An 18626-nucleotide genomic window follows, 5' to 3' on the forward strand; every position below is an offset into this window, starting at 1 on the left:
TGCCTAGCACAACTAAAGAACAAAAAGCTTTAACTTGGTTTCACTTTAAGTAAGATTTAAATCTAAATGGCCACGTGTAGTTACCGGCTACTTGTTGACCAGACAAATCGAATACAGGGGTGAGGATTGGAATGCCCGAGTGAATGCCTGACCCATCATTCTTAGCAGTGCTATCCCTCTGTTGTAACATGTAATATGTTAGCTCATTCATCGATTTTCTGAAGTCTGCAGAGGGCTCTTTGTCCTTACTTAGCTGTCTAGTGCTGGGTGTGACTCTCTCCTGCCGGCCAATTTTCCTAAGGAGCCCAGCAGTCATCGATGGCTTCCTGGACTAGCCTTTGCTGGTGACTTCTGTCTTCTCTCTTTTCCCTAGGTTTACACGAGGATCTGCAAAGCCCACCTCCTCTTCCTGCCGAAAAGCCTGTTGGAAATACTTACAGTACAGTGTCTGGAAAGTTCAGTAACTCGGACAGAACTAGAAACCCAGTAAGTGGTCCTGAAAGCTTGTTAGCTTAAGGCAGAGTTTTGAACCCCTTCCAAATCTTCAGTTGCTGTTTAAATTATTTTACCATTGGTTATATTTTTAGAAATATTTTATTAGAACCCGATTGCTAAACCTCATGTACTTACTTAATGTTATACTCGATATTTTACAAGTCCGTATAGAAGGACTGGGTTCATTCATTGTACTTCATTATAAAGTAATTTCTTCTGTACTGATACAATGACATTGTCTTTTATATGATACTGTAATAATAATGAAGAGGTTATTAAAACTTCCAAAAAACTTTAATATTTGTAGAAATATTTAGTCAAATTGTTAGTTTTTGTTTAAAACACTCAAATCTATTTTTATTAAAAATAATAATAATGATAATAATTTAAGATAACTACCCTAAAAATTTTTATTCTGAAATTTAAGATATTTTTTAATTAAAATACAATGCTTTGCTATATATTTGTTAACATACCTAGGACCTTTTTTATATGTATTCTAAATTTCAACCTTAAAACTCTTCCCTCGAGCATTTTAAAAAGTTTCTTCCTGATGGGCAATCTTTATGGCTTTTTTCAAGAGAAATCAATTCTTAAAGTCTTTAAACCAATTCAGTTCAGTTTTTATAATAGTTCTACCCTGTGCATTAACTGTGCTCATCACACAAGCAACCCATCCAATCTTCTAGTGAAGAGAAATTTCTTTGAAAAAGACATTAAATTAAATTAGCCAATACCAAGTTAATGAGATTTCCTGTAGAATGAATTAAAATTTAGTGATCACTTGTATCTTCAAAGTACTTGATAATAAATTTTTATTAATACTGGGCCAAGAATACCCAACAGCAGATAGTTAGGGTCCCTGCCATACTGTAACCCCAAACTCCTGTGGAAGACAGTTGCTCACAAAGATCTCCGGCTCCCACTCTCCCAAAAGGTGCACACTCTCCAGTGTGAGGGACTCTGAATAGCAGAGCTGTGGGAACACTGAGGTGAGCACCTGTGGTGTCCCGCAGTCCAAGGGCAACATCTGCATTTACAAGTAAACAAGTTAGGATAAACCAACACCCCACCCCACCACCACCACCACCCACCACCACCCCACCACCACCACCACCACCACCACCACCACCCCCACCCACCCCACCCCGAGAGCTCCTGGTTCACACCGCATCTCTGCCTCACATGAACATGGTGGAAATCTTCCCTGCATCCATCCCAGAGGGAGTCACAGCCATCCCGTGCTCATCCGTGCAGACCAAGTGTCGATTTCTGGGAGACTAAGGTCAATCACATGCCTGAAAATTTTGTTTTGAGAATTGTAATTGCTGAGTTTATTTAGACCAGAGGCCGTAAGGGACTAGGGGTAAAGGGGAAGACCTCTAGAAAGTGACAGTGTCACCGGGCTGTGGTGGCACACACCTTTAATCCCAGCACTCAGGAAACAGAGGTCAGAGGATCTTTGAGTTCGAGGCGGGCCTGGTCTAGAGAGGGAGTTCAAGCAGCCAGGGCTCCACAGAGAAACCATGTCTCAAAAACAAAACAAAAAAAAAGCACCAGTGTCACAGACCAAGAGGGTAGACAGTCTTAACTAACTGTCCCTTTTTACAAAAGCTGGCCCCTGGACAAAACTCATCTGCTATTGCTCCTAACTTACAGAGCGCTAGGGGACTTTTCATCAGAACTGGTGGCTGCAGTTGCCAGACCTCACTTCCATCACTTAAATGATGGACCCTAGGGTCCCGTCGGGAGCCACTGGAGCTGTGTGTGTTCTCGCCTGTCCCAAAGCGTCCCTAAAGAAGCTACCAACCTCTACAGTAAAGTCAGGAAGCCTGTGTAGTTCATGTCAGAATCCAAGCACATAGCACAGAAGTGTATGTGCCTGAGGCAAGCTGATTTTAAACTCTGCTCTAAGAAGGGGTGTCAACTGCTGCAAAATATGCCTAGGCCAGTTCTTCCACAATCCCAGCACAAATGGGATGCACACGTGGTCTTGAGAGAAGGAGAAATATCTACCTTTTTTAAATGCCACAGAAACCTGGGAATCCCTGGGTATGATGACACTAACCTGTTACCCTAGCACTTGGAGAGGCTAAGACAGGAGAATTGTGAGTTTTGTTCCCACCCAAGCTGTACAGCAAGATCCCATCTCAAAAAGAAAAGAGAGAAAAAGAAACAGATTTTTTTTAAAATTAGAGTATGATGTGAATATGAAAAGATGGCGTCTATAGAGATGCTACAAGCAGAAAACCGCCTCTGCCAGGACCTCAGCCAGCCTGTCAGGCGCCAGAGTTCCAGGATCTCGGAACTAGAGAGACCTAACATGATACAAACAGGCTTCACGGCATGTGCAGAATGCTGGAGAAGGGGGCGTCTCCGATCAGCAGGACCGTTGGCAGAACCTGGGCACCAACCCAGGCTGAGCAAACGCGACTGCAGCAGTAGGAGCCACGTCGTCTCCGTGTCGGAGGGAGGGTGTCCATGCCTTCCGGGATGTGCCTTTCTTGTTCCAGCTTGAAGTCTGTCAAAAGTGCGAGATCAAAAAGATAGTTGAAATTTTCCGCAAACATACCATCACTGGGTTGGGATGTAGCCCAGCTGGGGTCAAGCCTTGCTGAAAACAAATGAGAGACTCAAAAAATCCTCAGCCCACGAGATGGCAGCTAATATTTGGTATACGCCATTTGATAGATACCTTTCCATATCAAAGTTATATGTTAGTATTTTTTTTTTTGCTTCAATTTCCTTTCATTATTAAGGCATCTCCCACAACTAATTTTGAGAAAAATCAACAAAAAAAAAATTCTCCTTCCCTGCTAAAGTTTGTTTGTTTTAATTTTAAAGGTGACCAAGGAAAGACACGATTTTATCATAGTGATATTGTCAGGAAGAATTACAGGCAGCAGCATATTTACAAGGTGTGGGTTATATTCTGGAATATTGCAGGGTTTATGAGCTGGAGGCTCGCTTCACTACATTAACTGAACTCATTAGTGAAACCAAGTTTTAAGGGCAAGCTTAATTTGTTTTTTAAAAAATGAGACTTTGAAACATCGAAGCATGTTTAAATTATCATAGTTATTGGCGATTAATCACTTGGTATTTAAGGGAATGTTACAAATAGCATGAGCTTAAGCATCGTGGAAAGGAGTTTTCACTCATTTGTTACATGGAAACAGTTTAGATTTGCCCAAAGATTCCTGAGCAATAACTAAATATTTCTTAATGCAATGTAATTTTAAAGGGCTAGAAATGTCCCCCTGAAAGTCTGAGAGGCAATATTTCATCGGTGGGTGTTGGGGATCTTAAAAAGTAGAAAAGAGAAAGTTGGTCTTGGTAGTGAATTCTTTCAATTTTAAGAACAATTTAGTAAGGACTTTTCCAGATCTTTTTGTTTCTCATTCAACAGAAGAACTATTTCCCAATCCTCAAAAACATGTTCTGGGGGCTGGAGAGATGGCTCAGTAGTTAAGAGCACTGCTGCTCTTCCAGAAGACCTGGGTTCGATTCCCAGCACCCACATGGCAGCTCACAACTGTCTAATGCCCTCTTCTGGCCTCTGTGGGTATCAGGCACACACACGATGCACAGACATACATGCAGGCAAAGCACCCATACACATAACATAAAAACAAATGCTTAAAAAATGAAAAGGTGTTTTTTCTGAAAACCTTTGAAACAGGACCACCAAGCCCCTCTCTGTCCATTCCCCGACTTCTGCATCCTCTTGTCTATCCCTAGGCTGCAGAGCCCAGCTAGAGCTGTCTTGGTTTTTCCCGTCCTCCTTGCACTCTTCCCCACAAAGCCCTGGTCAGCCCATGCAACCCGCCTGCTGTCTGCAAACCCTCTTCTCCCCTGCCCTCCTGTCTCTTCACACGTCTTCCTTTCAGGCCATGCCTTACGGTTTATTGATTGATTGATTGATTGATTGATTTTTTTAATGTCCTCAACTTCTTAGTTCAAACCCCACCGGCTTGTTTAGAAGCTATCTGACGAGGAGAGGCGGTTTGACTGTCCAAAGTAAAACAGCCACCCCCTTCACTCTATGGGTTAAAGTCAGGACCATTTGTTTTCTTACCATAATTGAGATGAAGAAATGCCTTGTATTAAAATGGAAGCAAACTCTAGCAGGAAAGGAGAAAACCACCATCTAGGGCACCGACCCCCTCTTCTGTCCCCTAAGGGACCCAGGCACACATGTGGCGCACAGACATACGTGTAGGCAAAACAGTCATACACATGAAAGTCTTTTTTAAAATATTGCTTCATGGGCTTGGCATGGTAGTGGACACTTTTAAACCCAGCACTCGAGAGACAGAGACAGGTGGATCTCTGTGAGTTTGAGGCCAGCCTGGTCTACCTAGTTCCAAGCCAGCAAGGGCTACGTAGTGAAACCCTGTCTCAAAAATAAATAAATAAAAATAGCATGTGTATGTATATATGTATGTATGTATGTATGTATGTATGTATGTATGTATGTGTATGTATGTATGTGTGTATGTATGTATGTATGTGTGTATGTATGTATGTATGTATGTGTGTGTGTATGTATGTATGTATGTATGTGTAATACTGAGTCCTTCTCAGCTATTTTCCATAATTTCTCAGCTCTTCTACTTGTTATGTTATGAGACTCGGGGTTGGGGATTTAGCTCAGTAGTAGAGAGCTTGCCTAGCAAGCACAAGGCCCTGGGTTTGGTCCTCGGTGGGGGGGGTAGGGAGGGACATATCCTTTGTCTACTTAGAGACTCACCCCAAAAATGGACCCCAGTTCCTTCTTGCAAACTCTTGTTTTAGGTTAGTCTTAACTAAAAAAGCTTTCTGTGACATTTATAGGAACCGGAGCAAGCCAGTGAATCAGGAGGCTTGGGACAAGGACCCCCCAGGTTGCCACCAAGGTAGGTAACATGTGGGAAAGTTGGAGGGGATCGCATGCCTCGGAGAGCTGGCTCTCGCTCTCTGTCATCCAGAGGCAGGGCTGGGAGCCTTGGGTCTTGCCTTGGAGAGAAACTCAGGAGTCTGCCCAGGCCGCCAGCCCTCAGTCTGCTGGTGACAGCAGGTTGTGGGGTTCTCTTATCTCCTCTTCTTTCAACAAGGTCCAAAACCCCGCAGAGCACAAGCATGCGTCTGATGCTATTTCCAAATAAACAAGACAACTTTCCAAACTGAAACAGTTCCTCTGCTGGAGTCTGCTCACAAGCAGCCTCCTGTTAGGAGGGGCAGGCGTGTTTCTCAGCGCCACTGAAGGGAACTCAGAGGTGGCCTGTCCCCCAGCTCTAGAGGTATTCGAGCCAAAGGCTGTTGCGCTTTCAGAAGGCATTGCCGTGTTGAAATGTATTTCCATTTAGAGATTAGGAAAAAGGTTTTCGAAATAGTTGCTGTCCTGTTCCATTTTCAGAGCTTCCTTTATGCTAGTCTAAATTAAGAGTTTTAATAGCAACGCCTATAATGTGAGCATTAGGGGGTTTTGATGTTCCTTTTCTAATTATGCAGAGGGCCCAAGCACATATACCTGATATCATCACATGCACAAGCTTTTGTCTCAGACTGTGGTAGAAAGTACTTAGCTTCCTGAAATAGTCGGTGTGTTTAGGAGCAGCTGGGGCCCTAGAGAGCTCATGACAGCAAACGCTTGTTTGTCTTGAACTAATGAATCTCTAGTGCAAGCTAAGAGGAAGCTGCAACATCGTGGCATTTCCTCTAATATAATGTTTAATGCAAGAGTCATTTGCTCAAAAATAGCATACCCTGCAGCTTTCAGTAAATTGTATCCCACTAGCCAAAAAGCTCAAGTTCTTCACGTCTGTGCCAGGCTGTGTGTGTGTGTGTGTGTGTGTGTGTGTGTGTGTGTGTGTGTGTGTGTGTGTAAGGAAGGGTAGACAGAACCTCCATGAGATTAAGATGCTGACTCCTGGCTCCCCCTTGCCTTTCAGACCTGTGCATGGAAAAGTCATTCCAGTTTGGAAGCCTCCTCCCAAAGGTGCCCCTGAGAGACCACCTCCCCCTAAACTTTCTGCAACCAAATCATCAAGTAAAAATTTGCCTTTTAATCGATCTTCTTCCGACATGGATCTTCAGAAAAAGCAAAGTCCCTTGGCCCCTGGACTCTCAAAAGCCAAGAGTCAGGTCTTTAAAAACCAAGATCCGGTGCTACCCCCTCGTCCCAAACCAGGACACCCTCTCTACAGGAAATACATGGTAAGCCTGGAATTTAAAAATGTTGGTGCTTGAGGGTTTTACTCTAGCCGAGTGGCAGTACTGCACATCTTTAGTCCCAGCACTCAGGAGGCAGAGGCAGTTGATCTACAGAGGTGTAGATCTCTGGTCTACAGAGCGAGTTCTAGGACAGCCAGGGCTACACAGAGCAACTCTGTCTAGAAAAACAAAAACAAAACAAAACGCGGTAGCAGGTGTCCTAGGATAAGTAAGACCTGTAATCCTTAGGAAAATCAGTAAAAACAGTGTGGGGTTGGCCCCTGACACAGCAAGCTTCAGGCTGCCACAAAAACCTCAGTTTTCAGGGCCTGGGGAGATGGCTCCAAGGTTTAGGGTACTTGTTCTTGCAGAAGATCCCAGTTCGATTCCCAGCACCTACATAGCAATTCACAGCCATCCATAACTCTAGTTCCAGGACACACATGATACACAGACATACATGTGCACAAAATACTCATACACATAGAACAAATAGTTCTTTATTAAAATGTGGCACATATACACAATGGAGTACTACTCAGCAGAGAAAAACAATGAAAGCATGAAATTTGCAGGCAAATGAATGGAACTAGAAAAAAATCATCCTGAGTGAGGTAACCCAAACCCAGAAAGACAGTTATGGTATGTACTCACTCATAAGTGGATTCTAGCTATAAAATAAAGAACAATCAGACTACAACCCACAGAACCATGGAAGCTATATATATAACATGGAGGTCCCTAGGACGACTGTGGCTTATAATAAATTTCGGTTTTACTCAATTACCGAGCAAGCCTCAATGAAACATTTCACTATTAGGATAAGATTTTGTGCTGTATCAAGCTGATGATCGAAAAAAATAAAATAAGATAAAATAAAAAATACAAAACAAAACAACAACAAAACCCTAGGTTTTCAAGACAGGGTGTCAGTATTAGGAGAAACACCCAGAAGGGGAAAGCAGGCAGAAGGGGGTATAAGTCACTGACATGGTGGGGATCTGCCGTGGGAGTGGGTGGCAGACGCTCGGGTTCATCTCCAGCCATAGTTGGTACTTTACAGTTGCTTTGCCCACTAAATCAGTAGCGTTTGAATGAAGTAGAAATTAAGTTTTTATTAAGATCAATGGACTTTCTTGCAGGTTTTTTTTTTCCCATTTGGTAAGCATAATTATCACGGCCCATTTAGTAGCTACTAGTTAAAAGTTCTTATCGTAATTGAGATAGTTGAGTATTAATTTTGTTCTCTTTGGTTGTTTTTTTCATCAGATGAATTTTGCCTGCGTTTCCCACAAATGAAAAACAGAGTTGATTTGCTTTCTATGGTCAGGTCAACCAGAAAAATAAGTAAATTACCTTATAAGTGGGTGGAGGATTATTTGCATTTTTAAAATAATAGTATGGCAGTGCTGCTGTTAACAATAGCTAGTAATTTTATCCTGTTTTAAACTTCCATCAAGCCAGAAAGGGTTTCTTACTTTAAACTAATTCAGATTTTGAAAAGAGAATAAACAGATAAAAAGAGATAATATATTCATAGTCATTTAAATTGATGACACCAGTTGTGGCCGCCCCCCCCGCCCCCCAGCTAAGATGAAGTATAAACTAATGAAACTTTAACTACCCAAACCTAAGGGATAATCTTTGGGATAAACTACTTAATAAATAAAGTAGAATAGTAATTGGTATGTATTGAGAACTAATTGTCAGGCACTAAAACTAACCTCGTAGATTAGATACTGTTATTATCCCCATTCTACAAATAAGGAAAATGAGACCACGTTAGAGATTTAAGCCAGCTAGCAGTAAAACCAGGATTTGAACACGAAACAATTGGCATCGAGTTGGTGTTAACTAGTGGTAAGACCTCTATTTGCTTTGGTCACTCTGTGCCGAGGATGTTTACTCAAGGGGAACCAGGTTTCACTTGGGGCTCTTTATATAGCTGCATAATGTCAAAACATTTATGGAATTCAAAGAAATCAATGCATCAAAATGATGGTCTATTTAAGTGATGTGTTTCATTATAAAATATATCCTTAAATCCATTTCCCGCCCCCCACCCCCCATGGCTACACTACCATTAAATTACAACTAGAAATCTGTGTGCCTAGAATTGGGAGCCCTGGGTACTCTGGAGATGTGAGGGAAGTGATGTTACTCAGCCCAGCCTTACATGGCCATCTCCTTGTACTCTGTGTGTTTGCTCTTGGGTGATCCAAGGACCCAAGCCACCTCCTTCTCCGTGTTTTAAGTGTGTATTATACAGTACTGACATGTACTCATCAGCTAGAGTTTACCAAGGCAGAAACAGAGCCCTTTGGCCCTGGGGCCCATGTATAGAAACCATTGTAAGACCAGACTGCTGAGGGAATAGGAAGTGGCCGGGCTTCAAGCAGACAGACCGGCTACCAGGGAGACGACAAGGCAAATGGAGAGTTCCCGAGAGAACTTGAGGCCACGTTCACCCCTTGTGATCCTGTGGGTTCAACTCCACCTCCTCAGAACTTTAGTGTCCAGGAGAAATGCTGGCCCCACTGGATCCAGGGCGTGAAGTCTGCTCACCCTTTGAAGAGGCACACATGCCAGAGTCTTAAGTGATCAGCAGCAGCAGGTGAGGGTTTGGGATTTCGAATAATTCTCTTACGGTTTACATTTAAGCTGTCTGTGCCTCATGGAATTGCCAATGAAGACATTGTCTCCCAAAGCCCCACGGAACTCTCCTGTAAGGTAAAGTCAAGCTCTTTCTTTACTGGCTGATTTTTAAAAAAAAAAAAAAAAATTTTTTAAGTCCCTGCCCTCTGTTCCTGCTATTACACATTATTAAATGCTTTAGGCTCCAAAGATTAAAATGTGGAAAAGCAATAATGTTTTATTAAATAATAATTGCTTCAGAGAGTGGTGTTGTGTCTTACAGCGCGGGGACGTCCTTGTGATCCTGAAGCAGGCAGAAAATAATTACTTGGAATGCCAACGGGGAGAAGGCACTGGCAGAGTTCACCCGTCCCAGATGAGAATCATCACTCCCCTGGAGGAGCGGCCCAGAAGCAGACCTAACGTATGTGAGATGTGAGCGTTGTACAGCCTTCATGTCACACGTGGTGGCACCGTCACAGAGCTCTTAATTATGGCCTTCCCTCCCCAGGGCTCTTTTATTAGCAGTATTGTTTTAACCAGGGTGGAAAAAAACAGTAGCACTTGGCGCCAGTTTTGGAGTAAATGACTCTAATCACGTTGGCACGGACTGCCGCATCTTCTGCCCTCTTGGTGCTGTGGCGGCTTGTGGGAGCCGGGACACTCCCTCGCGGACTTTCGACTGAGAAAGTGATTTACTCTGTTAGATAACATGAGCCTGTTTACCAACCCAGAGGTTGGTTCTCTAGCAGAATGAGTCAATTATTTTGAAAGGACCCCTGTAAATGCTTGATCTGACAACAAAGTCTCCTTTGAAATGCAAGCTTAGTCTAACAGTGTGGTGGGTGCTCTCCCTGGCACTCTAGCACATAGGAGGCGGAGGCAAGGGGGATCCAAAGTCCCAGATCATCCGTGGATGAACAGCAGAGGTCAAGGCCAGCTTTTGGTGACAAGAGAGAGTGTCTGGAGACGGGGAGCTTAATGTGAACCTTGTTTCTCTGATTTCATAAATTCATTAAATAGTGAAATATAATCCAGCATCTCATGTCATGATTTAGGACTAACAGCAAATTTGTGGAGACTGATATAAGATGTGGAGCATCCTGAAGAGGGTTTGTTTGGCACTCGCCTGAGCTGGGTCTGGGAGAGGCCAGGCAGCTGTCTTGCTTCTGAGCTACACTCCCAGCTCGGGCTGTACTTTTAGAAGAGTTTAACTGACCACTTCAGTGTTCTCTGTTTGTTGTTCAAGGTAACATATAAGAAAAATACACCAGTCATTCAACTCAAGTAAAGAACTTAGTTCGTTATTCACCCTGGGCATCCTAATCTAGTCTACTCCCTTCTTCTTGGAAGGCAGTTTATCTTTTCAAGTTTTCCTTGGAAGGCAGTTTATCTTTTCAAGTTTTCCTAAGAAACTAAAATGTCTCATTTTAAGGAGAAGATATGTCTGCAGCTAGTGCAGCTGGCATGTGAAAAATCTAACTAGTTCACACAGGAAAAAATCCTCTTACCCAGTTTTCTGTGTTTGGGTCCAGCATCATCCATCTGTCACAGCCGCCCTTTTTCCCTCCGAGAATGCCGTCGGTGATGGCAGGAGCCAGGCTGCCAAAAATCTGTCCTTTTACATCTACTTGTCAAACTTAGAAATCCAAACTTGTAACAGTCCAAAGTTCCCCACCCTGAGCACCGCCCGTTAGTCTCTGTCCTCCAGGGGCCGTTGTCTTCTCTCTGTTGGTGAAATGAACCGTTCTTTAGGCTTTTGGGTTCGTAGGGATTGTTACGGTTCTTCGATAATAACACGTGGGTGGCCCCATGTCCCAGCACTTAACTTCGCATGTGCAGGTGCCCGACCCAGCACCACCTTCAGTGGGGAAGAAGGAGGTCCAAAACTGTGTTCTACTTTCCCCTAACCTGGTGAACGGGAGATAGTAAATTGATCGGTTAAGGTTGAGTCCAAAGGATTGGTCACAGAGAAAGTGAAGGATTACCACCAAGTGCATGGCTTCGGTTCCCTTCTCCCCTCGGGGGTCACAGAGCTGTGTTAATGATTTTTGTTATTGTTGTTTTGTTTTGTTTTTTATAAGTGAAGTAAGTGTGGTAATGCCCAACAGAGTTGTTTTGGGAATTGACATATTGTATAGAAACCCAGAAAAGGTACAGCCATAAGGACAGGGAGTGGGTTAGCATTTGCCCAGGGCTGAGGGGAGGGTGGAGGAGTAACTGCCAGAGGGTAGGTGTTAATCCCACCGGGTGAGAAGGAGAAGACCACTACCACAACTTTTAAGCCAAATTTGAAGCAAGCTGTATTAAATACTGGCCAGATCCACCCAGGATTCCCAGAGAATGGCCATGAATTCCATTAGTCAGAGGTTTATAAAGTCAAAAGCCACAAGGCTACATACTTCCTGCCCTCGTCCAATCGGGGATAGGCATCCATCCTGATGTACTTCCTGCCTGCATACCTCTCACTTACCTGTGATCAAGCACATCCTGTGCAGTTGGGCAACCAAGCTTGTTTACAGAAGCCAACACATGTGGCTTCTTCATATCTTACATAAAACAACAGCCCCCAGCAGTCCAGGATATTGTCTGTCCTAGGGGAAGTGAAGCTTACAGGTTAGAGGCATCTTTTGTTTTGGAGATCTCTTAAGCACAGTAATTAAAACTTAAACCATAACTTTAGCCCACACATAGGTTCTGTGGGGAAGGGAGATTATAAAAATGCTCTAAACAGCCGGTGGTGGTGGCGCACGCCGGTAGGATTTGCTGAAGGAGGTGGAGGCAGGAGGATCACAAGTTCGAGGCCAGCCTGGGCTACACATTGCCGGGCGTGGTGGCGCACGCCTTTAATCCCAGCACTCGGGAGGCAGAGCCAGGCGGATCTCTGTGAGTTCAAGGCCAGCCTGGGCTACCAAGTGAGCTCCAGGAAAGGCGCAAAGCTACACAGAGAAACCCTGTCTCGAAAAAAACCAAAAAAAAAAAAAAAAAAAAAAATGCTCTAAACATAGACTTCAATGATAGTTGCACAATTCTGTGAATGTTCTAAAATCACATACATTCTAAATGGATAAGTTTTATTTGTGTGAATTGTATCTCAGACGTTTAACAAGTGAGCCAATGTTAATGCATACAAGGTATTTATTACAGTGACTGGAACACCATAAGTGAGCAATGGTATTAGCTATTCTTATTGTTTAATATCATTTCCTTAGCAATGATGTAGAAAGACCTTTGAACTCTCTTAGATTGACCTACCATCCAGGCACCCTGGTGGCAGCATCTGGGCTGTACTGCTCCCTTGTGGCCAACCCTATCTAGTCTGTTCCTCCTGGTCAGTCTTACTGTTCATCACTGAAGGCTTGAAAAAGGAAACTAACTGGAGGCTCAAATTATCTTCTCAGCGCTCTCTCTTGGGTATATTTAGACCTTTGGTTCATTTGGAGATTCATGTTCATGTTATATTTAAGGCAGATCTCTGACTTCACTTTTTCCAAGTCAGTAGCCATCCAGCCTAATACTGTTGATGGAATAGCCATTCCTTTTCCTGCAGATGTAAATCAAGAACAAATCTCTCTCTCTCTCTCTCTCTCTCTCTCTCTCTCTCTCTCTCTCTCTCTCTCTCTCTCTCTCTCTCTCTCACACACACACACACACACACACACACACACACACACACACACGCCAGGCAGTGGTGGCACACACCTTTAATCCCAGCACTCGGTAGGCAGAGGCAGGTAGATCTCTGAGTTCGAGGCCAGCCTAGTCTACAAAGTAAGTTCAGGACAGCCAGGGCTACACCAAGAAACCCTGTCTTGGAGAAAGAAAAAAAAAAAACACATACACAATTAGTTACATAAATGGCAATCTTAAAGCCCCTGGAGATCTAAAATAGCTCACAATTACCGAAACTCCCGTGTTGCTCATTGTTTAAACAAAAGCAATGAGCAGGAGCTAAGAAGATGTTGTGTTGCTTTGGTAAGCTGATGTAAAAAAGCTGCATCAGCCATAACTGTCTCCACCTGAGACACAGCTCTGCTTACCTGTGTTAAGAATAGACAGTTTGCCACGGTGGTGCATTTTGGTTAAAAGAGCAGATGGATTCAGGAAAAATCTGACAGAAATGCTACAGGGTGGGAAGAGTGGGCCATTCCTTCCAGAAGAATTTTAAGTAACATCCCCCCCAAGGGTTTAGAATGGAATGCTTCCTTGCCTGTGAGTAAGGCCCTGGGCTTGATCCCCAGGACCACTAAAGAAAGTAAGCTACATCCTTTAACTGGATTTGATGATGGTGATGGTCATCACCATCATTGATAAGCCTGTTTCTTCATATAAAGAGGCTAAGAAGCCAGGTGTGGTGACACACACCCATAATTCTAGCACTCGGCATGTTGAGGCAGGAGCATCATGAATTTGAAACCATGTTAGTCTACATAGTGAGTCCCAGAACTACCTGGGGTGTATAGCAAGATCCTCCTGTCTCAAGAAACAAAATAAACAGGAGGTGGCACACACCTTTAATCCCAGCACTAGGGAGGCAGAGGCAGGAGGATCTCTATGAGTTTGAGGCCAGCCTGGTTCACATAGCAGCAGCAGAAGGAGGAGGAGGAGGAGGAGGAATAAGAAACAAAGTAAAGCCAGAGAAGCAACTGCTTGTCAGTCCTGAAGTGTACCTCTTCAAACTCACCCTCTCCTCCAGCTAATCCAGGCCGTTGTTTACCTAGCTAAAGAATACTACATTCTCTTTGCTAATTTACTCAGAATTGCTATTGAATAAGCCATTCAGATTAAATAGAAAGGCCAAGCATGGTAGATAACATTGCTTTCAGACTAGAGAATGTATTCAGTTAAGTGGTAATAAATGAAGTGGTTTCTCCTGTGAATTATACTTTTGTGGGAAGTCATTAGCTCTTTTCATCACAGAAAGCAAGAACATAAATACAGAGCTTCATTCTCCTCCAGTGGGGTGGGCTTAGCTTTGAAAGCTCCGCCCTTTAAGTTTAAGTTGGTCAGTTGAAGGGGAAAAGGACCATTGGAAGGCAAAGTGGCTAAATCTCACCACTTTGAGGTAGGATAAGTGTTTTGATGTTTAGTTTTGTTTCCTTTAAAGTTCTTAAAGTTAAAGCTCTGTCTTGTTTTCATTTCTTCCTTTAAGATCAAAATGCTTAGGGCACTGGAGAAATGACTCGGTGGTTAAGAGACCTGCTACTGCTCTTGTAGAGGACACAGGTTCACTTCCAGGGGATCCAGCGCCACTTTCTGGTCTCTGTAGGTGCCAGGCACTTGTGTGATGTACAGACATACGTGCAGGGAAAACACCCATATGCATAAAATAAGTAAATCCTTAAAAAGAAATGCTTAATGGGGACTGGAGAGATGGCTTAGTGGTTAAGAGCACTGGCTGTTCTTCCAGAGGTCCTGAGTTCAATTCCCAGCAACCACATGGTGGCTCACAACCATCTGTAATGAGATCTGGTGCCCTCTTCTGACCTGCAGGCATAGTGCAGACAGAACACCATATACATAATAAATAAAATCTTAAATTGTTTTTTTTAAAAAAAAGAAAGAAATGCTTAATCATATGCAACTGAAAGTCATTTCTGCCCCCTCTCTGGCAAGGACACATTCTTTTTCCAGGTGATAATGATTCCCTTGTCTAGCTCGCCTGTGTGGTTCACATCTGGTGCTCATAGCAATTCTTTTGGGGGGACTCTAACAGGAAAAAAAAATGGTCTCAGAGTGAATAATGCAACTAGTTCTATCCTGCACACTCCGTTCACAGCCCTGTTTTCCCCCCAAGGATTCAGGCCACGCTCAGAAGCCTGTGGACAGCGGTGTTCCCCATGCTGTGGTCCTTCACGATTTCCCAGCAGGTAAGGACATGAATAGTAAGTTGATGGAGCCCTGGGATACCCGGTCAAAGCCTTCCTTCCTGGTTGTCTGTGCCTGTAGAATCCTGACTGTGGATATTATCTTATTCATCAACTCTGCCTTCAGGAAGGGACCGTGCACCCAGCCATGCCAGAAGGCTTAGCTGAAAAGCCATCCTTTGAAAGGGATGGGGTCCCCCATACAAAGGAAAAATGGCCATTGCTTACCAGTTACAAACGTTAACTCTATGATGAAGTTATAGCTCAAAACAGCATCCTTCAGGGGCTCAGGCTAGAATGTTGACTTGTTTAGCATTGTGATGAAGTTAATTTTAATTTAATAAAATGGGTTTTTAAAAAGGATTTTTTAATGTGTCTCACCCATCACTTACCTATGAGATCAAAATATTAGATTTTTGTAATCATTTTAAGTTATCCTTCATATCCAAGGCTGCTAAATTTTTAAAAAAAAACTGTTTACAACTTACTTATATTTACTTGGCAGGCTGGTTTTTTATTTTAGTGTAGATAAATTTTCTTCCTGAAGAGCTGTAGTACTCCCTTAGTTAATATTTGAAGTTGGAATGGCTTTTAAGGGTGACTGGGAATAATGGTCAGTGTGTCATGCCATGTCTATAAAGGCCTTTCAGTATTGAATGTGTTTTCAGCAAGAGGCTTACATTGGCACAGAGGGAACCACTGGCCAGGACAATGGTGGTTTTAAAAACAGTTTCCCTTGGTGGATATATCTAATCTGGTCTTAGAAAAGAGACCCTCTAATATCAAATTTTTTAAATAAAATGTTATGAAAAAAATAATTTGACCCATGTAATCTAGTCTGCCTTAGTATCAGTAGAATATAGGGCCACTGTGGACAGATCTAAATGCTGCTTTGTTCTCCGCCTTTAGTCACGTGTGCGGCTGGGGTAATTCATCGTGTGTCACTAATTCTGTATTACAGAGCAGGCGGATGATCTGAGTCTCACATCTGGAGAAATTGTTTATCTTCTCGAAAAAATCGATGCAGAATGGTACAGAGGGCAATGTAGAAACCAGACTGGCATCTTTCCTGCCAATTACGTCAAAGTTATTGTAAGTGGGTTCTGTTTATTTTATTTGGCCACAGAGGCAAGTGGTTCAGTGAGACTCGCAGGTGAGAAAGAGGAACTATAAGTCGTGAGTTCCTCTTTTCCATCTTCTCTTGATCGTTGCCATTTGGACATTTTTAAAATAAATGTTTTCCCCACACAGACTGGCTCTGTCAGCAATCAGTTATGGAAGAGATAAGGATTCACAGGGCCCTCCCTACCCCTTACTGGTAGAGTCCGGGGGGGGGGGGGGGGGGGGTCATTATCTTCAGTTGTGTGCGCACAGCTGAGCTTGCCATGCTCCAATGAAGGATGATCAGTGGGTAGCTCATTTAACCTTGGAGGGTTCTGAAGCACTTAAGGATGTTCGTTGATTCTTCAGTTCTGAGGGGGTGTTCTGTGGGGCTGAGGTACCATGTCAGTCTGAGGGTACCAAGGCACGTTCACTGGAGGTAGTGGTCCACTAACGGTTTTTCACATAATATTTTCAAGTCTGGTTGGAGAAAATGATATTGAAGCATCAAGAGTGTATGGCGCCTAATAGCTTAACTTGTGAACACGCTCCAGTATGTTGATGGTTTTCATGCCAAGCCTCAGTGACTGCGACACATAGGGACAAAACAAGATTGCTCCTTGACTACTTGTATTAATGAGAAAAATATGACTCACTCCTTGATATAACCTATTGATAATATGCAATGCCAATGCTAGCTTAAAAGTTAACAGCTTATTCTGAAGGGGGAAAAAACCAATAATTTTCCATGACATCAGAAACTTCAAAAAGTTTAACAGAAAATCTGTATTTTTCAAGTAGAGAAGAGTTTGAGTCTCTTGGATTATGAAATGTAGATCTTCAGAATTGCCCGGTGTAGATATGGCCTGGTTCTTTGGAGAAGTCTAACCACATTCCCTAAATTAATATTAAGAGTGATGTTAGTTTTAGCACTCTCCATTTTTCTTCTGCTCAGTGTAACGGGGCTTTAAAAAGCACAATTACCACACTGCCATCAATCACACCCAGTCGGCCACATGATTGGTATAAATGTTATTCCTAAGCCCACAAGTTTAAAAAAAATTGTTTTAAAACATCAAACTTAGAGAATTTATTTAAAAGGGCATTGATCTAATATAGACCTCCTAGCCTTAAGTAGTTTTTCACTGCATGCGTATGGCCAAGAATTTTCCTCCAGCCTGGCTCTGCTGTGTACTGAAGTGCCTGGCGTTTAGTGGACACTCATTTAGTACATACTGCTTTCTTCCTACCCTGTTGGTAGGGGAGGGGGAAAGTCCCCTTCAAAATATGGAGAGAACCCACAAATCTGATCAAACGCCTCATTTGGGGACCAGGAAGTGTTGCCATATCCTGCTCTTCGTTTGAACAGGGCGACAGTTTTGTGACCTGATGGCTGATGGCTGTCCTTGGATAGAGAGTAGAGAATTCTCAGGGATAGAATGATGTTAATGTGCTCATGGCAGCAGGGTGATTGGTTACTCAAGGAGGACTACATCAGGAGCTGTTCTCTCTCCACCCCTTATAGACAGGGTCTTCCTACTGAGGTGGCTAGCCTCCACCTCATGATCCTCCTGCCTCAGCCTCCTGTGTGCTGGTGTTACAAGAGTATTTTAGACAGGGTCTCACTACTGTAGCACAGGCTAGCCTCCACCTCATGATCCTCCTGCCTCAGCCTCCTGTGTGCTGGTATTATAGGAGTGAGTCGCCACATCCAGCTGAACCTGTACATTTTTTTCCAAAACTCAGTTTTTGGTTTTCTTAGTGTTCAGCAACTATACCTCCAACACATTCAACAGCTAGCTTTCCTGTTGAATTGTGATCGTGCATTTCCTAATTACTTGATGTTAAATTTATCTCAACCAAATTATGAAAAAGAAGCAAGTGTTACCCTGATTTTGTCTTTCCTAGGTTGATATTCCAGAAGGAAGAAGTGGAAAAAGAGAATCATTTTCGTCTCACTGTGCTAAGTAAGTTTGGTCTGTGTTCTTTTGTACAAAATAAAAAGGAGGAAGAAATGAAGGATTTCTAAGCTTAATCATTTCCATTGCATGGTTAGCCAGATTCTCAGTGTCTTCAATTCCAAGGAAATTTTATTTGCTTAACATGTGATAGTGAGAGGCTGGAGACATGGTTCAGTGGTTAGGATGCATCCTGCGCCTGTAGAGGACCCAAGTTCAATTCCCAGCACTCACATTAGGTAGCTTACAAATCACCCAACTCCAGTTCTAGGGGATCTGGTGCCCTCTGCTGGCCTCTGAGGTGTGTACATGCACACCCACACCTTTTAGAGGGGAGGGGGGCAGAGGGAAAAGAAAGAGAGAGAAAAGAAAGAAA

General features: G+C 43.2%; 1 protein-coding gene across 2 annotated transcripts in view; it reads left to right on the forward strand.

The window, feature by feature from the left end:
- Window positions 1-18626, forward strand: part of Sh3d19 (SH3 domain containing 19) — a 169375-nt gene that overhangs the window by 139651 nt on the left and 11098 nt on the right. For both annotated transcript variants that reach the window (XM_037206704.1, XM_028858694.2), the window contains exons 9-16: window positions 374-486; window positions 5332-5393; window positions 6429-6693; window positions 9352-9420; window positions 9608-9748; window positions 15122-15194; window positions 16153-16283; window positions 18201-18259. In XM_037206704.1, coding sequence (XP_037062599.1) covers window positions 374-486; window positions 5332-5393; window positions 6429-6693; window positions 9352-9420; window positions 9608-9748; window positions 15122-15194; window positions 16153-16283; window positions 18201-18259 — 913 coding nt within the window. The remainder of the gene's footprint in view (window positions 1-373; window positions 487-5331; window positions 5394-6428; window positions 6694-9351; window positions 9421-9607; window positions 9749-15121; window positions 15195-16152; window positions 16284-18200; window positions 18260-18626) is intronic.

The sequence above is a fragment of the Peromyscus leucopus genome, chromosome 6 (genome assembly GCF_004664715.2).
Source record: "Peromyscus leucopus breed LL Stock chromosome 6, UCI_PerLeu_2.1, whole genome shotgun sequence".
Lineage (NCBI taxonomy): Eukaryota > Metazoa > Chordata > Mammalia > Rodentia > Cricetidae > Peromyscus > Peromyscus leucopus.